This window comes from Stegodyphus dumicola, chromosome 9 (genome assembly GCF_044657685.1).
Source record: "Stegodyphus dumicola isolate Sdum_Otavi_A_Nest chromosome 9, ASM4465768v1".
Taxonomy (NCBI): Eukaryota; Metazoa; Arthropoda; class Arachnida; order Araneae; family Eresidae; genus Stegodyphus; species Stegodyphus dumicola.
The window spans coordinates 42,331,886-42,351,118 of NC_140776.1; the positions used below are offsets into that span (position 1 = coordinate 42,331,886).

Consider the following 19,233-nt stretch of genomic DNA (forward strand, 5'->3'; position numbering starts at 1 on the left):
CAAGGCAGTACCAGTACGGTCCCTGTCGAGACTTACTCTGTCCTGAGAGCCCTCAGGCCTTCTGTGAAGTCTGTTATTATGTCCCCATGGTTGAGACTGCCTAGGTACAGATCCTAACCAGTACAGAAGCATTGCCATCATAATGTAGGATTTCAGTCACATCATCTTCAATTAGCATTTCTTCTGATATTCTATTAATTCAAGCATTTCGCTTTTTCTTGGAATAACTGAAAACCTTCAGATTCGCGGCTTCCACTTCCTCCTCATCATCATGAAATTTAGTAATTGGCTATAAATTATGCCAAGTATTTTTGAAAATACCTGTAGACACATTCTCTCATGATCTGATCTTGTAATGCCCCATACATCGGATTTTATATTAAAATATTTCTAGAGGTCTTGGATGGTTTTACCTCAGCACCGGTTTTTAAGAAGCTACTTTACATCTGCCTCTCAGTGCGCACAAAATTCCGGTATCCATTTGTAGTCCATATCTATACTGGTTGGGAAAAATCTGTAATTCTCTCGCTTGTATTCGAACTCCGAATCTTCCTAGAACGCGACCAGCGCGACTGCTTCCAGTTATAAAACGAAGGCTTGCCAGCTATAAGAACGAAGGCTTGCCAGCTATAAGAACGAAGGCTTGCCAGCTATAAGAACGAAGGCTTGCCAGCTATAAGAAGGCTTGCCAGCTATAAGAACGGAGGCTTGCCAGCTATAAGAACGAAGGATTGCCTGTTATTAACGAAGGCCAGTTATAAATTCGCAATGCCCTCGCCGGGATTCGAACTCCGGACCTTCCGAATAGACGTAGGACAGGCTTTTAGCTACATCATGAAGGCATGCGGAAAAAAAGTAAGAAAATACCTTATATATTGGCTGAATGACCGATGTACAGTTTTGAGAAGGCGCCCAATGTACAGTTTCGGGAAGACGAAGAAGATGTACAGTTTCGGGAAATGCAGACGTTATTATTTACTAAAACTGTAATTTTGATAAGATTAATAATACAAAATAATAAGATACTCAAATCAGAAAATTAAGGCTGTGTTAAGTGAACTGCTGTCTTCTCGAAATTTGATTATTTTTCCTTTTCACCACTGCTTTTGCTAATAAAAGAAAACCTATATGAGAACATTCCCCTCCAACTAAAATATGCCTTATAGAGCTATTGTTTAGGCCAAACAGAAAAATGTTAAGCTCCGAATCACTGTATGCCTGAAAGTGGCCGTATATAACGTCAATATAAGACCAATCACTCATTGGTCGCTCACGAAGGGTTAATTACCTTTATTGCTCTCGATAAAGATATACAGTTGGCCCCTTTTTCAGGGCGTACAGCAAAGCCTCTACTTGGGCTTAAACTGAAAAGTGTACGAAATAAGGACTTAATTAATGACTAACTAAAGAGATTTAGCCGAAGCTAATACATAGCTGTTTTTAAAAATAACATAAAGGAATCTATGTTAGACGGGAGAAAATTTGTGATTACATCATACCGGCTTTTCCTTGAATATTATATTCTTCATTCCTAGAGGAATATTGTTAGAATATTATTAAAATTCTAAAACATTTATTGTTAGTGGTTCGGTCCGGATATTGGATTCCTATGAACTTTTATTTATATCGGATGATATGAGTTTGTAGTGTTCCTTCCTTTTATCTAATAACTAAGTGTTGAGGAACCTAATGAACAGTTGAGCGAATAATTGCTTAAGTTCAGAAATAGAAACGTAAACTCACGAATGGTTAATTACCCTTTATTGCTCTCAATCAAGATATACACATGGAGGTAGGAAGTAAGATGGAGTAGCCCTAAACAGGTTTCTCCCGTACCCTGCTCTGAAGCACCGGCGATCCCTACGTGGTGACCAAAACATTGGGTCATTTACCATTAAGTTCAATGGGTTTTGATGGGATCGTATGTAAATATTTTGTAATTACGTCGTAAATATACATATAAATGTATATATTTTCTTTTTCTACAACACTTCAGAGTCCTAAGTATATGAAAACATATTTTTAAACAACATTTCATTCTGAACGGAATTAAATGCTGTACTTTTCACAGGACAGTTTCCTATTATTATTTAAAACTTGTAACTGAGTTATTATAAAATGTAAGGGGAATAATTCTTTTAATTATACTTATCAGATTTTTTTTTACCCTTCATTTCAACAATACATATTCCAAAACTCTATATTACTTTCTTAAGTGCGCATCTCATAGCATTTGCTTTACAATGCCTTTTAACAGATTGCTATCCAGTACGAACAATTCTTTGTTAAATAGTTTTATAACGTATTTGTCAACAGGATTTCAATTTATGTTTACAATTCAATATTAAGGTTATTATATATTTAGATAACATTTATAATCATTATAAATTAGATACATTTAATAATTAGATTTCTTCAGAGTTGTTTATAAATGAATAAATTCTTCATTTCAAATACATTTATAAATAATTTAATGAATATTTACAGGGGTTGGACAAAAATATGGAAACACCTTTAAAAAAACATGTTTCTTTGCTTAATATGGTGTAGGAAACCCGTTGGCATCCAAAACAGCTTGCAGTCTTCTCGGAATGGATAAATACAGTTCCTGTATGTTTGCCAAGGGAATATTATACCATTCTTCCTGCAAAACGGTGGCAAGTTCAGATAACGATGTTGGCGGTGGATAACGAGAACGCACTTTCCGTTCCAATGTGACCACAAAGGTTCGATAATATTCAGGTCTGGTGACTGTGGTGGCCAGGGGAGATTGGACAACTCATCCTCGTGCTCAGAAAACCAGTCCTGGACAATGTGAGCTGTGTGAACAGGGGCTTTGTCGTCTTGGAAGACACCATCACCATTGGGGAACAAAGTTTGTACCATGGGATGAACTTGATCGGCCAAAATGTTCACATAAGTCTTGGCAGTCATGTGCCCTGACACAGTTATCATGGGGCTAGCAGAGAACCACAATATGGCTGCCCAAACCATAACAGAACCCCCGCCATGTTTCACTCTTGGCAACAAGCAGTCTGTATTATAGGCTTGAGATGGCGTTCTCCAGACGTAAACTCGGCCAGAAGTGGGAAACAATGTGAAAGAAGACTCGTCAGACCATATTACTCGCTTCCACTGCTCTATAGTCCAGGCTTTATGACTTAAACACCACCTTTTCCTGTTACGGGCATTAGCATCACTGATGAGTGGCTTCTCAATTGCAGCACGGCCATCAATTCCCTGTTTATGAAGCTCCCTTCTAATTGTTTTGGTACTCACAGGGTTCGGTAACACAACATTCATTTCAGCAGTAACTTTTGCAGCTGTGGTCTTCTTATTTTTCGTCACAATTGCCCTTAATGATCGTCTGTCACGATCACTCAGGACACACTTTCGTCCGCGCTGTGATTTAGCAGATGATGTTTTTCCGCTTTTCAAATATGCGGAATAAATCTTCGATACAGTACCTCTTGAAACACTAAACACCTCGGCTACCTTGCTTACGGAAGCACCTACCATACGTGCTCCAACAATTTGCCCACGTTCGAAGTCTGTTAACTCTGACATAATGCAATGACAACCTCACATAACAGTACTCCGACAACAACTGAACTAATTCAGAAATCAAACAACAAAAAATTTGTTGTTTGATTTCTGAATTAGTATTTATTCGGCGTGTTATTGTGTCTTAACAACTGAACTGTTTAGCACATTTACGAAGTTGTATAGGTGGCGTCAGTAGTCAAAAACGCCAGTGCCACCAACATATTTCATTAAAATCAATCTTTCTTTTCAAACATGCATTTCACAGGGTGTTTCCATATTTTTGTCCATCCACTGTATGTATTTTGTTAAAGGCAGATGCATGCTTTTTGCAAGCACTTGCATAAATACCCATACATATTTCATATTTTTCATTTCCGGCATGCACAAATCTTTAATTTCTGTGCATTCACTATATTTTATTTTTAAATAACCCGAATAAGTAAAACGTGTAAGCCCAAAGGGATTATTTTTCAGATATATAAAATTAAAATGAAGAGTTTAAAATGAGCAGCAGTAAAGCCTCTCCTCTAAAAAATTTTAAAGGGTACATGTTACAATAATATATGGATGTGAAAAAAATTATTTTATTTAAAACATTTTGGCGTTTGGAACATAAAATAAAAGTAGCGAATACTCTATCAAGGGTATCGAAAGATGTATACAATTTTAAAGGTACCGTAAGGTATTTTTCATTCTTTAAGCATAACATTTTTGTTAAAATTTATATTTTTGTAGTTCAACAGCTTAGAATTTTATAAAACAAATTCATAATCAAAATCGCTGTTGTTAGTTATCGAAAAATAACCAAGATGTGATTTTTGGGTAAATGTCACTAAACTATACAAATTGCTATTATCTATCACACTATTTTCACAAGTTTTCGTTAATTACATTAGAATAAAAATTTAAGGTAATTCGATTTTATTCGGTTAAGGTACAAAAATTAAGATCAAAGTTTATTGTATTATTAATATTAAAATTATGCATTATTTCTTTTCTATTTAAAGAGCTTCTTCCTAAAATACTTTCTTAAATATGACATGATTTTTTGGCTTCTGAGGCATCTTTTAAATCGAAAAATATAAGACAATTTATAATTAATGCTCTATTCGGTTCATGTGAAATGTTTCTTTCATGTGAAAGTGTCCCTTTTTCGATTTGTGTGGAACTGTCGTGTGTCGAAATACTATCAGAACACTGTCAAGCGAGCTTCTGAATGTAAACAAAGAACACCGCATCTGGTGACCGAAGCTTCGAAGCAGTGCTTCACTTCTAGTGCCGGTTGGCCACTCCTTCCTTTCTTACCTCCATGGATATACAGTTGGCCCCTTTTTCTGGGCGTACAGCAAAGCCTGTACTTGGGCTTAAACTGAAAAGCATAAGAAATAAGGACTTAATTAATGACTAACTAAAGAGATTTAGCCAAAGCTAATACAAGTCTAAACTAATTGACCCCTGAATATCGAACTCTCTAGCGAAGCTATCAAGGACACTTAATACGGCCGAGCATAGTAACAGCTCAAAGAGATGTAGACAAAAGGCAAACGCGCATTATTCAGAAATTCTAATTCTCTCTCTCGAAGTCAGTGGAACTTCGACTTAAATACTACTCCTTCTCCTTTGCATTAAACGCGATTCTAAAAACTCATTCTAGTTAGGAATTTGTAAGCTCAAATTAACAGAGATAGAAAAGGAGCTTTAACTTAAAAATAACTGTTATAAACTTAGAATAAACCTTACCCGTTTCGAAAAATACTTACAGTCCAGGATTTTTCTTGGCAAATTCTGCGAATCCTGACGTTCCAAGTGGAGCAAAAGCAGTCATAGCGATGCCTAATTTTTCGCAGAAGTCAAATAATTCGAACTGAGGTAGATATGCATGACACTCTACCTGAAGAAAGGAAGGGGAAAGACTTTAATTACATGACTTGAAAATATGAGCATTATGAGCACTTGATAAAAAAAGTGTTATTCTTAAATTTTGTTCAAACTTATTAACATTGCAAAAATGAGAAAGAGATTACAATTTTAAAGTACGGTGAAAAGCAGAAAAAGGTCTTTGAAGAGAATAGAATTATTTATTTAGTTGTATTTGGCTTGAAATCATTTTTATGCCTAATATAATGCAACATTTGAGGAAAAAAAAATCAACGATGTAACATAACTTCAGTAACCACAAAATAGGGACCACTATCAACGGATGACTGTAGCATACACTTTGTTTTTGATTTTGAGCATCAAAGTTTAACAGTTTTATTACATACAGTCTAACAGCTTATGAGACAAAGATATCAGCTGAATTGTTGGATAGCTACCTGCCAAAATATCCACGACGTAATGTTGTGGTCCTTTTTTAGCTACTTTTAAGCCATAATTTTCTGGGTGAACATCTTTACCGTGTTGGTATATTTGCTCAACCCTTTTGCCTACTCTGTGAGCTTAGGTAATCCATGAACAAAGCCCACCTTTGTCACTGTCGGGCACTTCTTGGTTATGACTCCGAGGCCACCCGATATGGCTTGTCAGAGACTGTTTTAGGCTATGACTTTCGGTTACTTCTGTTATTCTCTGTCTTTGAGTTTCTTGTTGTATTTGTTCTTGCCATCAGAAGTAAAAAAACTAACACATGTTCTGCTTTTGTCAGCTATTTGTGCTAGCATTAGAATTTTGCTCAAAAAGTTTAATATTAGTCGCGATACTGGGCGCACAGACATAAATTAATAACTTCTTTTTTTATCACAATAGGCATTTAAAATGTACAAACGTTAAAATTTAAACGTTAATTAATATTAAAATTTCTCCTGTTAAGAACTAGAAGAGATAATGGAAAATGCTTCGAAGAGAAAGTTTGTAAGAATTTAAAGAGAGACTTGGTTTATAGCATTCTTAGACAATTGAGCGTTAATCAGGCAAGCAAACGATTTTTCATACGACCATCGAACATCTTTCGACAAAGAAATCGTAACACAAGAAATGAATTAGTCCTATTATTAGTATATTAAAATATTTCCTATTATTAGTTTACATTTAAACTGGGCACTTTTGCTGGTACTAATATTATTTACACTGTGAGGTTTATATCTTTTATGATCGATGAACATATGCATAATAACTATTTATTGGTGTAAAATTACCTGCAGCATTGCTGGCTTTATTCTTGCTGCATCATAAATAAGTTTTACTTGTTCACTGTTGTAGTTTGACAGACCTATTGCTCTAGTTAAGCCTTTGTCTACTAACTTCTCCATGGCCTGGAAAATAGATTCATTAGACAAAAATTTAAACTTCAGAAGATTATTTCAATGTCACTACAATTTTGCTAAATATTACAACATGCTGTTCAGGCAACTAGTATCCCCAAATTAAAGTTTTATGCAATTTAAAGTGAATGGATAACTTGGTCATTTAGCATATTCAAAAGTGAAGCTTAAAATAACAGAACGGTGTAAAATTTTTTTCTTGAGTAAATAAATTACCTTTAAGGATAAATAAAAATTTTAAAATCAACTGTATATTACATTGTAATTCTTTTTTGAATAGGTGCATGGTGACAAATGAAACGGTGGCGACGATAGCGACTATAATAGCAAGTTAAAGGTGAAGTTAATTTAAGGTAAAAGCAAATCCAATGCACATGTTTATTAACTTAATTATTTACAACCATTTTTAGAGCATTGTTAACTTACAGAATACTGATTATGCTTAATAATGTAATATATTGGAATTAGGTAAAATTTAATCCTTCTAAAATAAAACTCATAATAGGCTGTTACATAATAGTCAGTTAATATAATGAAACAGAAAATATAACATGATGCAGTTATATGCTACTCAGTCCTATTTTAAAATATACATACATTTCAAAAGTTTGAAGGACAAAATAATTCAGCTATACAGTATTAAGTAAGTTAAATAATATCAAATAAATTCAAATCGTTATTTAGGAATTTTATAAGAAGTCTTTCTATTAGTTGTAGCTTGTTAAATAGTGAGTACTCCGGTGTACCTTGCTCACCACCAAAAGTCAGCATCTGAAATCCCAAATTTAAAAATATGTCAGTAAGGGTCCGTGTCCACTGATACAACATATTAATTGCAGATTGAAGATTTGTTGTTGTTCATTTACATTTGATATGCGGTAATATGTGCATCTGCCTTCTTCTAGGATGTTCTATTCTTCCAAACGGTTATGAACTTTGCAGTTCATTTGATACTTCAATATAATGTAATAGTGGAATATCTTAAATATCGACATTACTGCTATTGTCAGCCTCTTTTGAAAATTTATTGGCCATTTCATTAGCATTTTCTCCTATATGTGCTTTAACCTGCGACAATCTTCACAGATCAAGCTTAATTTATGTTATCATTGGTGATGTATTCATGTTGTTAACGATGGCGTACAGAGTATAAACATACTGTCTGCGCAAATTAGCGGAGGGTGTATGTTTTCTGCAGCGATATATTTGAGTGCTTTGATTATTGCCTCTGCTTATAAAAAACTGTTGTGTGACAGCTGAGGCGTCTTTTCCATTCGTTGTATGATCGTACTGGCATGGAGATTTGTGTAATGGAAAAAAGAGTGAATTCTTGATAAATATGTAAGGAACTCATGTAGGAAATTAAGACTGAATACTAAAGAAAAAGGTTTAACTAACTTTTATATAACGAAAAATTCATTTCAATTTTCTTATTTTAAAACCTTGTTCCTCAAGCGTAGCAATAAAAACGATTTAAATCAGGAAGCTTAGTTGATGATTAGAAAAGTTAGTTGCATGAGCCAACACAATTGTCTTTCGTCATTTTTAATTCACTCAGAAAGTTCTTAAGCATTAGATGTAACGTTAATTATTCTTTTAATCTCGAATAATTTTAAGTATATTTCTAAAATTTCCACTTTTCAAACGATATTACTATTCTACATAGAAAAAAGGAAACTGAATTAGGTTATTGCAGTAATCATTGCTTTATTTTGCGTACGCAATGACGTGTCATAATTTTATCAATTTTTGCATTGAATGCTTAGTTTCTTTCTATTAAGTATGTATTTTTATTTTGTGTACTAATTATCAATGTGTAATGTTTTATATTCACGGATTCTGAATTTATAATGACAGATTGATCTTAAAAGTTTCAAACTTACTTTCCAGTTTTCAACTAGATCAACATTATTGTCAGCTTGAAACACATCGTCTTTGACTACAAAATATTCGTCGTCATCTTTAGACCGCTGCAAAATAAAATTATAGTATATTTACACAAAGCAGGGAAGTAAACTGGTTTTCACAAATTAAAAGCGATGAAGGCGCGAAGAAGAAAGAAAGGAAGATAAAAATACGAAGATAAAAAAGTAACTTTTAGAAAACTATTACGTACACATATTAAGTGAAAAAAATGAGCTTTTAGCAATGCCCATCGTAGGCAAAAGAGTAGGATTGTCATCTATACATGACAATATGCTTATATGTTGATTTGGTAATATCTAAGAAATTTGACAGTCGAGGCAGTTTTAATTCCATTTTTATTTTCCAGGTGACGTTTGTGGCCACAGTTCACTTGGCACTCTAGTTGTGCCTATTGAAGAACATTTACATTTTTGACATTATTGCGATAGCAAGCAAGATAGCGAAATTACATCCTAGCAGAGAGCGAAGCTGAAGTGCGTAGTTATGAAAGATGGAAGCAGACAAAGGAAAAAATTTTTGGTTTGAGTTCAAAAGTTTCAGTTTCCAATTATTACGTCATCAGCGCTGCGCAAGCCATGCAAAATCGAATGATGTAGAAATGACGCAATCCAGAGAAGTTATTACGATATGAACACAGAGGGAGAATTAAAGCTTTACCGTTAGTTTAAATTATAATTTTGATTCACATATTTTTTATCTTACATATTATGCATATTCCTCATATGTATGTGAACGTAGGTGTTCACCTGTACTACAATCCTGTTAGTAACATGTAGAATGCTTACGGGAGAGCATGTTGAGTTCCTTTAATTTCCCTTTAAGCCAAGATGAGACTTTGAAAAACTTTTCAACAACAGTTGGGATTTAGGAGTCAAACAACAAAAAATCAGCATTGTATTTTCAAATTTTCACAGCGTCATTTGAAAATATAACGCTTATTTTTTGTTGTTTGACTTCTAAATTAGTACTTGTTCGGCTTGTAATTGTATCATAACAATTGCGATTATCAACTATGGTCCCCTAAAACCCCAGTCGCCCTTTAAAAGGGGGAGCATATAAGGTATTTCTCCCGCCTTCCTAGCATGCCTTCGTGGTGTGGTGGTCTGCACGCTGGGCGCGTATTCCAGAGAACTGTGGTTCGATTCCTGGATAAAGGTGTTGCTCATTTTGCATCTTCCCTGCTTCCAAAAGAATACCTAATGTCTCTACACAGTTGGAAACTCTGTAAAATTATGTTTTTTAAAAAAGAATTGTGTATTTTTAGTATTTTATTAATAATGAATGACATTTTCCAGCTTTTTCGTCGGGTGTATTGTAAGACCTACTATTATATTTTATTCTACATTATTGCAATTCGCCTTTTGTACCTCATTTTTTCTTAATCTGGTAGTTTTGCACATCCTTCTTTTAGTATTGTCTACACAGTTCTGGTTGCGTTAATCTCTGAAAAATTTAGTGGGTAAAAGTGCTTGAGAACCACATTTCAATATATAAGAAGTGTGTTATTGTCAGGATTAGAAATGAAATCTAGTCTCAAATTTAATTTTCAGACGCTTTCTTTGAGATTTTTATTTCATGATATCAAGGTATTTCTCGTTATATACGCCTGTGAGAATAAAAACTAAATTTCTAATTCCTTTTCTTAAAATATAGTCTCAGGTAAACAATAACTGTCTTCGTGAATTTATGTTGGTAAAATGCAAGGAAAGTATCAGGCTTTTACCAAACACAGACTCTTGCTAACTTAGCATTCGTAGGAAATCACCGAAGACATTGATTATTTAGCTATCTCAACCCCGAGAACGTTGATCAGGGTGTATTATAAGGGACAGAAGATTATTAGATACACAAGAAGGTATAGACAGACAGTTATATTCTTTTTCTGGGATCCGAACCCGGACACAACAGCCGACTCCACTAGCCCCCGTACCGATCAGGGTGAGTTCATGAAGCATATCAAAAATACTGGATTTTTCTAGTATAATACAATAACAGAAATATCGAAGTATCGTCATGTGTTCTTTAATAAAAGCTAATCCTTAAATTATGCTTGCTTTGTTAGAAAAAGCTCTTTTAGAGCTATGACATAATTAAAACTAGTTGACTAACGCGTCTGAAGTGAAATAAACCCGGAGAAAGTCTCCTGTTAACAACCATGCTACATGTTTGGATACACAAGTTCAGAGCTTTTTCTTCAGATGACGAATGATTTAAGGCTTAATGATATCATTCAAAATTTGTTCAAGTCATATATTTTGCCGGGTGATTATCAGTCCAGTTCTTCCGAGTACCGATCCCCTTTTTTGTTAAAAAGCGTTTTGTATAAAGCCCGCTGACCTCTGCCCAAAGAAGGGATGCTTTCATGAAGAACTTTCAAAGAAAAAGTTAATTGTTATTTGAGCTCAAGTAACTAGAAATTACACGTATAAGGTATCTTAACTTTTTGAAACTGGCAAAACAGCAATTACATTAAAAAATATTAAGGGAAATGATAATCATGCCTTATAAAGAGAGTGTTTACACATTTTTAGAACGATTTCAGGGCCATTCAGTTGATGTTTAAAAATGTAAAGAGTATTTGTTAAAGGTTCAACATGATAGCCATTTTTTTGGATTATAAATCCGCATCGTGATTTTCATGATAGAAAGGCTTTCATAAAATTTCCAGGGGAATTATTTCTGTTCCTTTTCCGCTACTTTGCAGATTCCATCAATGGTTGTGGGTTTGCAATTCGGAAAAGCTCTTTTCAAGAGATTAAAGACACAATAATCCCTATTGAGACACCAGGGAACTTTGGAGGAATATATGCACATATATTTGGTATCTATGCAATACCTGTATCATCATTGTTTCAAGGAATGCATATGATTTGATTTGTCTCGATGAAGTTTCACTCTTTAACAACATTGGAATAAAGGCATGGAACTTCTTTTATAAATTTTGGGCATAAAACTCTCTCTTGATAGTATGTTAAGCTGATTGAAACATTTTTTTCTGCTCTTCTTATTTTTAATTTCTCATTACAAAAGAATCCTGCGACAATCATGAAACCCATTCTGAAACTTTCTTTGCATTGATGGAACCAAGTTTATACACTTCCCCCCTTTCGATAATAAATAAATCTTCTTATTGCCGTTATTTAGGCAAATTCATGTTTAATTAAGGGTCACAACACATATTTTCAGTTTTCTGCTGCTAAATAATCTTCATACAGGGTTCTACAAATGGTTTTGCATTGAGCCACATGCCTCTGCAAAAGCTGGTGAACATTATGAGATTTAGCTTTTTTAAATTGTATATCTTGATTTATTATTTCATTTAATGTTACATTTGTATTTAAAAACTCTGCAATAGACGTCTAAGTCGGCATATTTTCTCATATTACCAATGATTTCACTTACCAATGATTTACCAATGATTTGAGAATAATTAAAATCAGTACGTATCTTTTTTGGTTATTCATTTCAAGAGTTCTTTACACGTAGAAATAATGACTGACGATTTTCTTGTTTTCGATTAAAATGTTGCTCAATTTGCACGTAGAAAATTTAATACCATAAAGTTTACAATATTTTTTGAATCATGGAATTAGAATATTTCTCTTCGGAAAGCGCAAAAACATATCTTTCAGTCTACAGCTTGTTTACATGAAATATTTTGAAAGAAAAATAAATTTGAATTAACAGACGATATTTCTCATTTCAATAATAAGATGTTGCCAAAATTTTTTCCCAAGAAATTTTCTTTTTTTCATTTTTAAAATTCTTTATTGAAATCATTTTAAATTCTTTATTGAAATCATTCTAAAAAATGGGAAAAATAAATACCCTCTACTGAAATCTAGGAGATTTGGTTGTTGGAGATATAGGAAAGAAGAAGGCTTGTTTGTAATCCATCAAGTCACTGAGTCTGCTGCTTTTCTCTAAGCTTGACGACATATTGAAAATCGAAGCTTTCTTCTGCGCTGAAGGTTTAGCTGGATAGCGAGTTTAGATTCAATAAATGTTTTTTGTGAACTAAATGTGAAAGGTTTACCTAAATGGATTCAATAAATGTTTTTTGTGACATTCTTGAAATATTTATATAAATGATACGATAATAATTAATATATTAATAAATAAAAAACTTTTTTAGCATTAATAATAAAGCTGTTGTCTCTTTTCTTGACAAATAAGAGGACTTCTGAGTACGTTTTAGTGATTTTTGGGGGTATATAAAACTTTATTTTATTTAAATTAATGCTTAGTTGTTTAACACATACGTTAAATTAAGAGATTACAAATGTAAATTAAGCTTAGATAGCCGATAAACTGAGTAAGTTGGGTAAGGCAGTAAACAATGCATCCATTGGAATCTTGACAAAAACTGCTGTTAACAGATATATTGCATATTAATGAAATTTAGCTGTAAAATTTTCAATTTCCTACTAGATCCATTGTACTCTTACCATGGATGATATCGGTGTATGCACTAGGTAGAGATCAACATAATTCGTCTGCAAAGCAGCGAGAGATTTTTTCATGAAATATTCTACGCAGTCCGGTTGCATGCCATTGGCAGGTAGCTGAAAAAAAAAAAAAAAAACGAATAATATTAAGATCTATGGAAATTTAAAATACGCTAGAGTCATTTTCTACACATGTAAATTTACGATAACGTAATTATTTTCTATCATAGGAATAAATGAAAAGACTACCATTTATACTACTTTGAAGCTACGATTTTCAAATTCATAAGTTTAAATTAAAACATTACGTTCTACCTATCATAAAATCGTACATTAAACTCAGCCTAAACTACATTAAACTCAACTTTAAAGCCTAAATATGCTTTAAAGTTGAGAGGTGACGAAATGTAATGAAATGTTTACATTTTCTTTTCGGAGTATAAAATCGAAAGTAAGAGCCATTGGTAACATTCAGTTGATCTTTGTGAGGATGTAAAAAGGTGTAAGTCACCTTTTTATTATTACCCTTTGTGAGGATGTAAAAAAGTGTAATGTCTGTCAGTATCTAAATCATCAGATACCGTTAGATGATTGAGTTTATGACGAAAGATCTTACACCAGGGAATAGTTATGAATTCATAAATTTACAATTATAATAAATCTTCTTATGCCACTGTAAAAATGTGGGTTATCATGTTTAGACAAAAAGAGCATCACTTAAAGAATGACCCTAGATAAAGTCGCAGTGTCAACATGGCCGCAAAAGAAATATATATTGAAACGAGGGACAGACTATGGCGAATCGACGTATGATAAATTTTGAGACTTAGGTTTCCAATAGTTGGTACAAAACTTGACAAATGTCCTCTTTAGTAAAACTTATTTTTCATAAATTATTTAAAATTTAAGAGGCAAAAAGGGAAAGCACTACTACTTAGAGAAGAGAGAATCTGTTCTTTCACTCCTTTTCGCGATAACACATTTTTTTTGAACTTCGTCTGTTCATTTTTCAAGGGTTGAGTTTAACTTTTATGGCCTCGTTTCTACAGAACATTTTACGGTACTATTCGGTTTTGAGGGCCGCAAAAAATCACCAAACCAAACTATTGTTGATGCCAGTGCTGCCAAAAATAATTGCGGCAACACTAATGCAAGAAAGGAAGTATAATAGTAAATAACTATTTAAGATTGATGTTTTAATTTAGATGAAAAAAAATACTTTTTTATTATTATAATTTATATTTATTATTATATTTTTTATTATTTAATATAATACTTTTTTATTATTATAATTTATATTTATTATTATAATTTATATTTATTATTATAATTTATATTTATTATTATATTTTTTATTATTTTAATATAATACTTTTTTATTATTATAATTTATATAAAAAAGGCTTAACATGACTGATTGAAAGCATAAGAGTAAATAACTATTTCAAATCATTATTATAATTTATATAAAATTGCTAAACATAACTGAGTGGATGCCTGCATCGCTATTTCGCTACCGAGTTATCGCTAAAGCATAATTTCATCTCGTTGGTTGTTCAAACATAATTTTCTATAATGAATGAAGCTTTTTCTTTGAAAGAATTCTCCGTAAAGTGCAGAATTGCCCACTTATTTGTTTGCCGCTTTTTACAAGGGTGAAAACAATTGGATTTTGTCAATTTTCTTTTACTTTTTAAGTGAAAATAGGTCGATGTATACATAGATAAAGTCAATGGTGTGTTAAGTGCCATTTTGTGCAATTCTGGGATTTTTTTTTAAGGTGAAAATAGGTCGATGTGCACATGGATACCGAGTATGTGCAATTCTTAAAAACGCGTCAAGCAGTGGGTGATTCTGCACTTTACCTAACATCCTATTCCAGACTTTTCGTCATGAGGCAATTCCCAAATTGTTAAATCCATAGCATATCAAAAAAGGATTTAAAAATGAAATTAGTATTTCAATGGCGTATTAAGAAGTATAGAACTATATAAACTTACGCAATCTGAAATCAACGCGTTCGCTAGATTTGGCGCGCTGTTAAATGGGCGTGTTTCCTAGACGCTTTTGCGCATACATTTTCGCTGCAATTTTTTTACGGTCCTCAAAGCGGAATAGTACCGATTTTATTATCCTTATTAATCAAAGCAAATAATCTTTGAACTGATTCCGTTATCTGTATCGTAATAAACACTGCATGGTCCCACTAGATTGTAACTAATCTTTCCATTATAAGCTTTTCGCTAGGCTTAATTAGGCAAGTACCACACTGCTAGGCCTGGTCTTTGATGCTTATGAGAAATATCTGCACTCTGCATAGGGAAGCATAAATCTGCCGTTACGAGGTGCGAGAAAAGAGAAAATCTCAGATACTGTTTTTCGGGATGCTTCCTAACATTATGGACTTAGGTTTTATAGCTGCAAATGTTAGGTTGAACCATAGAGCTTAACCATTGGCATAGATCAGGAAACATATTCTGCTTCTTATCATATACTCGTTCTCTGTTTACATGCATTTATACCATCATATTTTATTATTCAAGTAAGAAGGCTGAAGTTTGATCATTTAGTACTGTGGTTTTTATTACGTTCTCTGAAGTGATCCAAAATGAAAAGTGCAGTAAGGCCTTATCTCTTTCAACTGCAATTAATGGCATGGGCACAAACGCCACCGGTAATACGTATATTAAAGAGGTTCAAATAATGTCATATTTGCATATGTATGATAGAAAAATAAGCATTGTTTTAGGTTTGCCTCAACATCTTGTCTTGTGACCAGCCATTAGAAAATAATAAAATATACTACATTGCCAATAAATTAATTAAAAGCATTAAATTAGATAATATTGATTTTGTGCGCTATGCTGATGATTTGGTTTTTAAATTTTAAATGAGAGATCATTGGAAGGACTGGAAGAAGTGCCTAGGGATTCAGAAGAATTGCTGAGAAACTGAAGCACATAGAAAAAATTCAATTTAAACCTGAGAAAACTTAAGGGATGTTTTTCCCCGAGGTAGAAAATCAATTAGACCTCCGAAATTAAGATGTAACAATAAAAGACTAAAATTCATTTAGAGTTTTGAATATATATAAGTAAAACTAGGTCATAAACTTAGTTTTATATTTTAAGGAGATTCGGAGAAGAACGGACGGAAAAACACAATAAGAGCACATTTTCTGCTGCTATTATTGGAAAAAAAAACACTTGGAGAGTTATTTTTAACAATGTTATATAACTATTGTATATATATGTATTGTCGCTTAGGGCTGCAAAGCAAGCGAACTACGAAGAACTTCTGTATTGGATGCTGTCGTTCACAGGTGTATTTCGGACCGTATCGAAGGAGGTGCCGACGGAGGCGAACTTGCCGGTGTGCCACCACACTCGTTTTAATACATTTTTACGTTAAATGTTAATTGTTTGAAATTCTTAAGGTTGTTAAGAAGGAAGAGAAGAGCCAGAGATTTTGAGAAGTTCATGCTATACGGTACTGTAATTATAGCTTCTAGGAACAATTAACATTAGCCTCGTTCAAAATATTTTACCTCAAATTCAGTTATCAATTACTAAACTGAATATTATTTTATTTTCACACATTATTTTGTTTTCATTTCTCAAGAACTATTTTAACGAAAATTTAACTTGACAGTGGTATCATAAAAGAAATTTTATAATTATAAGTACTGTAGTGAAAAGTTTAGTAAAATATTCTAAATTAGGCTACACAGAATCTTATGTTAATTAACCAGTTATGATTTCATTGGATAATCTTATGTTAATTAACCAATTATTTATGATTTCATTGGATAATCTTATGTTAGAAAAATTAATCAGGGAATTTTATGTCAATTAACTACTTATTTATAATTTCAGGCTTTATTACAATTTGTCCTGTCTGTGTTTGTCATCAGAATGCAAATTCGTAGTGGATATTTAAACTGAGGTTTTTGGATTTTGAGACATAGAGTGTTTATGGTATCGCGTGTGGGCTTGGTGCTTAGTTTTCCGCCAGCTTTAATAGCTGTAATTATTCGGCTTTGAGTTTTTCACTGCTGACAGTTTAATTCTGATACTCCGGTAAGTTATTGAGGTAGCATCTAGTAGTATTTAATGGAGCAGTTTTTAACTACTGTTCAAGGTTCACGTTAAATTGAATTGTTCTATGTATTTTTCATCATTACGAGTTGTGGTCATTGTAGCACAAGAATTCCTAATTCTTAATTCAAGCACCTATGATCTTATTTCTGCTCAAAATAAAAGATTATTTTAACCCTCTCGAGACTTTGGTGTTGTTCTCAGACATAGCGATATCCGCTTTATGTCTGTTAGAGTTATAGAACTAAAATAGCATTACTATATCAAGTGTCATCCTATAAAGCTTCAGATAAATTTCCATATAAGACAAAACAAAAAACTTAATATTGACTGATAGCATAAGATTTATATTTAGTAAAGAATATTTTTTCTTTCTCCGCAGGGAAAATGATATTTGCATCAAACTAAATTAGTAATTTACCATTGTGGTAATAAATAATTCAAATCTTCCGATCTCTCCTTCTTTAAGAAGGGCACTTATTGCATCGCCAATGAATTTTTTTTGTTGATACTGGAAACCTGTGTCTATGTGTGTGTAACCAGAATAGATTGCAGCTCTTATACTTGTATGAACGGTTTCTTCATCTTCTGCCTGTAAAAGAAAAAAACGTTATATATTAATTTGATCTCAAATTAGTATTTTAATGTAAAATTAAATACTTTAGATTAAAATTGCTTTCAAATTAAAACTATAAGTTACAAAGTTTAAAATAAATTATTATTTCAAAATACTAAAATATTGGATAAACATTTTTTTTTAAATTGGACAACCTTAGGTTCGCGTAGACTTTTTATTATCAAAATCTATAGATTTGGGAGGGGGGCGATGAGATAAATATCCCTTTTTCTTCAGGGATGCATTTTGCAACTTTATATGACAAAGCCTCTGCCTTAGAAATATTTTCCACATATTCCTATGCATTCTGTATTCTATGTCTTTATACCATTCAAGATTCGAAACATTTGAATATATTTTAGATGTTCGTTAATCTTTCTGTACGAGTAATAATGTTTTTGTTTACGTTGGCCAAACATTACGATACATCACATCTAATGCTCAGTTATTTCCTGATACGTGTAAATAGCCAAAATTTGAATGACATGTGTTTACATACTATCGTGGTGGTGAAGGTGATCAAGACCACTTTGCATTGGAATGTAGGAATACCGCGGGATTCCATTTACGCAAGCCTTCACATGAGGACTGGTCGGTATGGACAACTAGTGTTTTAGAAAATAGATTAGCACTCAACAAACTTGAACATGTCATGAGCTACTGTACAACAGCCCATATGACTGTTATGGCATTAGCTCCTCATCTGTCCAATTGTAAGATAGCCACTCCATTGCACTTCATAGCTCTTATCCATTTTGCAGCCCAGCAGTTTTTTGTAATTTTAGTAAAAGCAGTACTATTATACCCACCCATTCTGTACAGAAATTTTAAATATATACCTGTAAGGATTAACGATTGTAATATATGCCTAAAAATGTAAATGTACACTTTGAAGTGATACGTAGTCTTTAAATGATTTGAACATATGCTTTATAAATGAATGTTAACATCATATTATTCACATTAAATTGCATTATTGCCTAGTAGCATCATTGTCTACATTAGTGTGCCTTCACCTTTTGTAATACTATACTCTGATTAATCGTAAAACAACACCATAATTATGTCTCGATATTGAAAACACGTACTCTCTTCAAGAGCCTTATATGCTCATGTTATTTCACTATTGGAATCATTCCCGGAATTACGCTGTTGATTAGTAGAACAACTTCGTAAGTGTCTCTTCGCTGAAATCTGTATATTCTTCAAGAGCCTTGTTTGTCCATATTATTATTTTTTTCTTTAAAAGCACAATAATGCTGTCTGCACTCTCATCTCAGCCCTCGGCTGGGGCGTGGCCTGAAGTAATTCAACTCCGATGAAGTAGGTGAAAATCCCGT

At 33.0% G+C, this 19,233-nt stretch overlaps 1 protein-coding gene across 6 annotated transcripts in view; it reads right to left on the reverse strand.

The window, feature by feature from the left end:
- Positions 1-19,233, reverse strand: part of LOC118193315 (aldo-keto reductase 1B-like) — a 133,714-nt gene that overhangs the window by 17,256 nt on the left and 97,225 nt on the right. For all 6 annotated transcript variants that reach the window (XM_085823370.1, XM_085823371.1, XM_085823369.1 and 3 more), the window contains exons 3-7: positions 17,699-17,869; positions 13,181-13,297; positions 8,690-8,776; positions 6,681-6,797; positions 5,307-5,437 (exon numbers count right to left, since the gene is read on the reverse strand). In XM_085823370.1, coding sequence (XP_085679496.1) covers positions 5,307-5,437; positions 6,681-6,797; positions 8,690-8,776; positions 13,181-13,297; positions 17,699-17,869 — 623 coding nt within the window. The remainder of the gene's footprint in view (positions 1-5,306; positions 5,438-6,680; positions 6,798-8,689; positions 8,777-13,180; positions 13,298-17,698; positions 17,870-19,233) is intronic.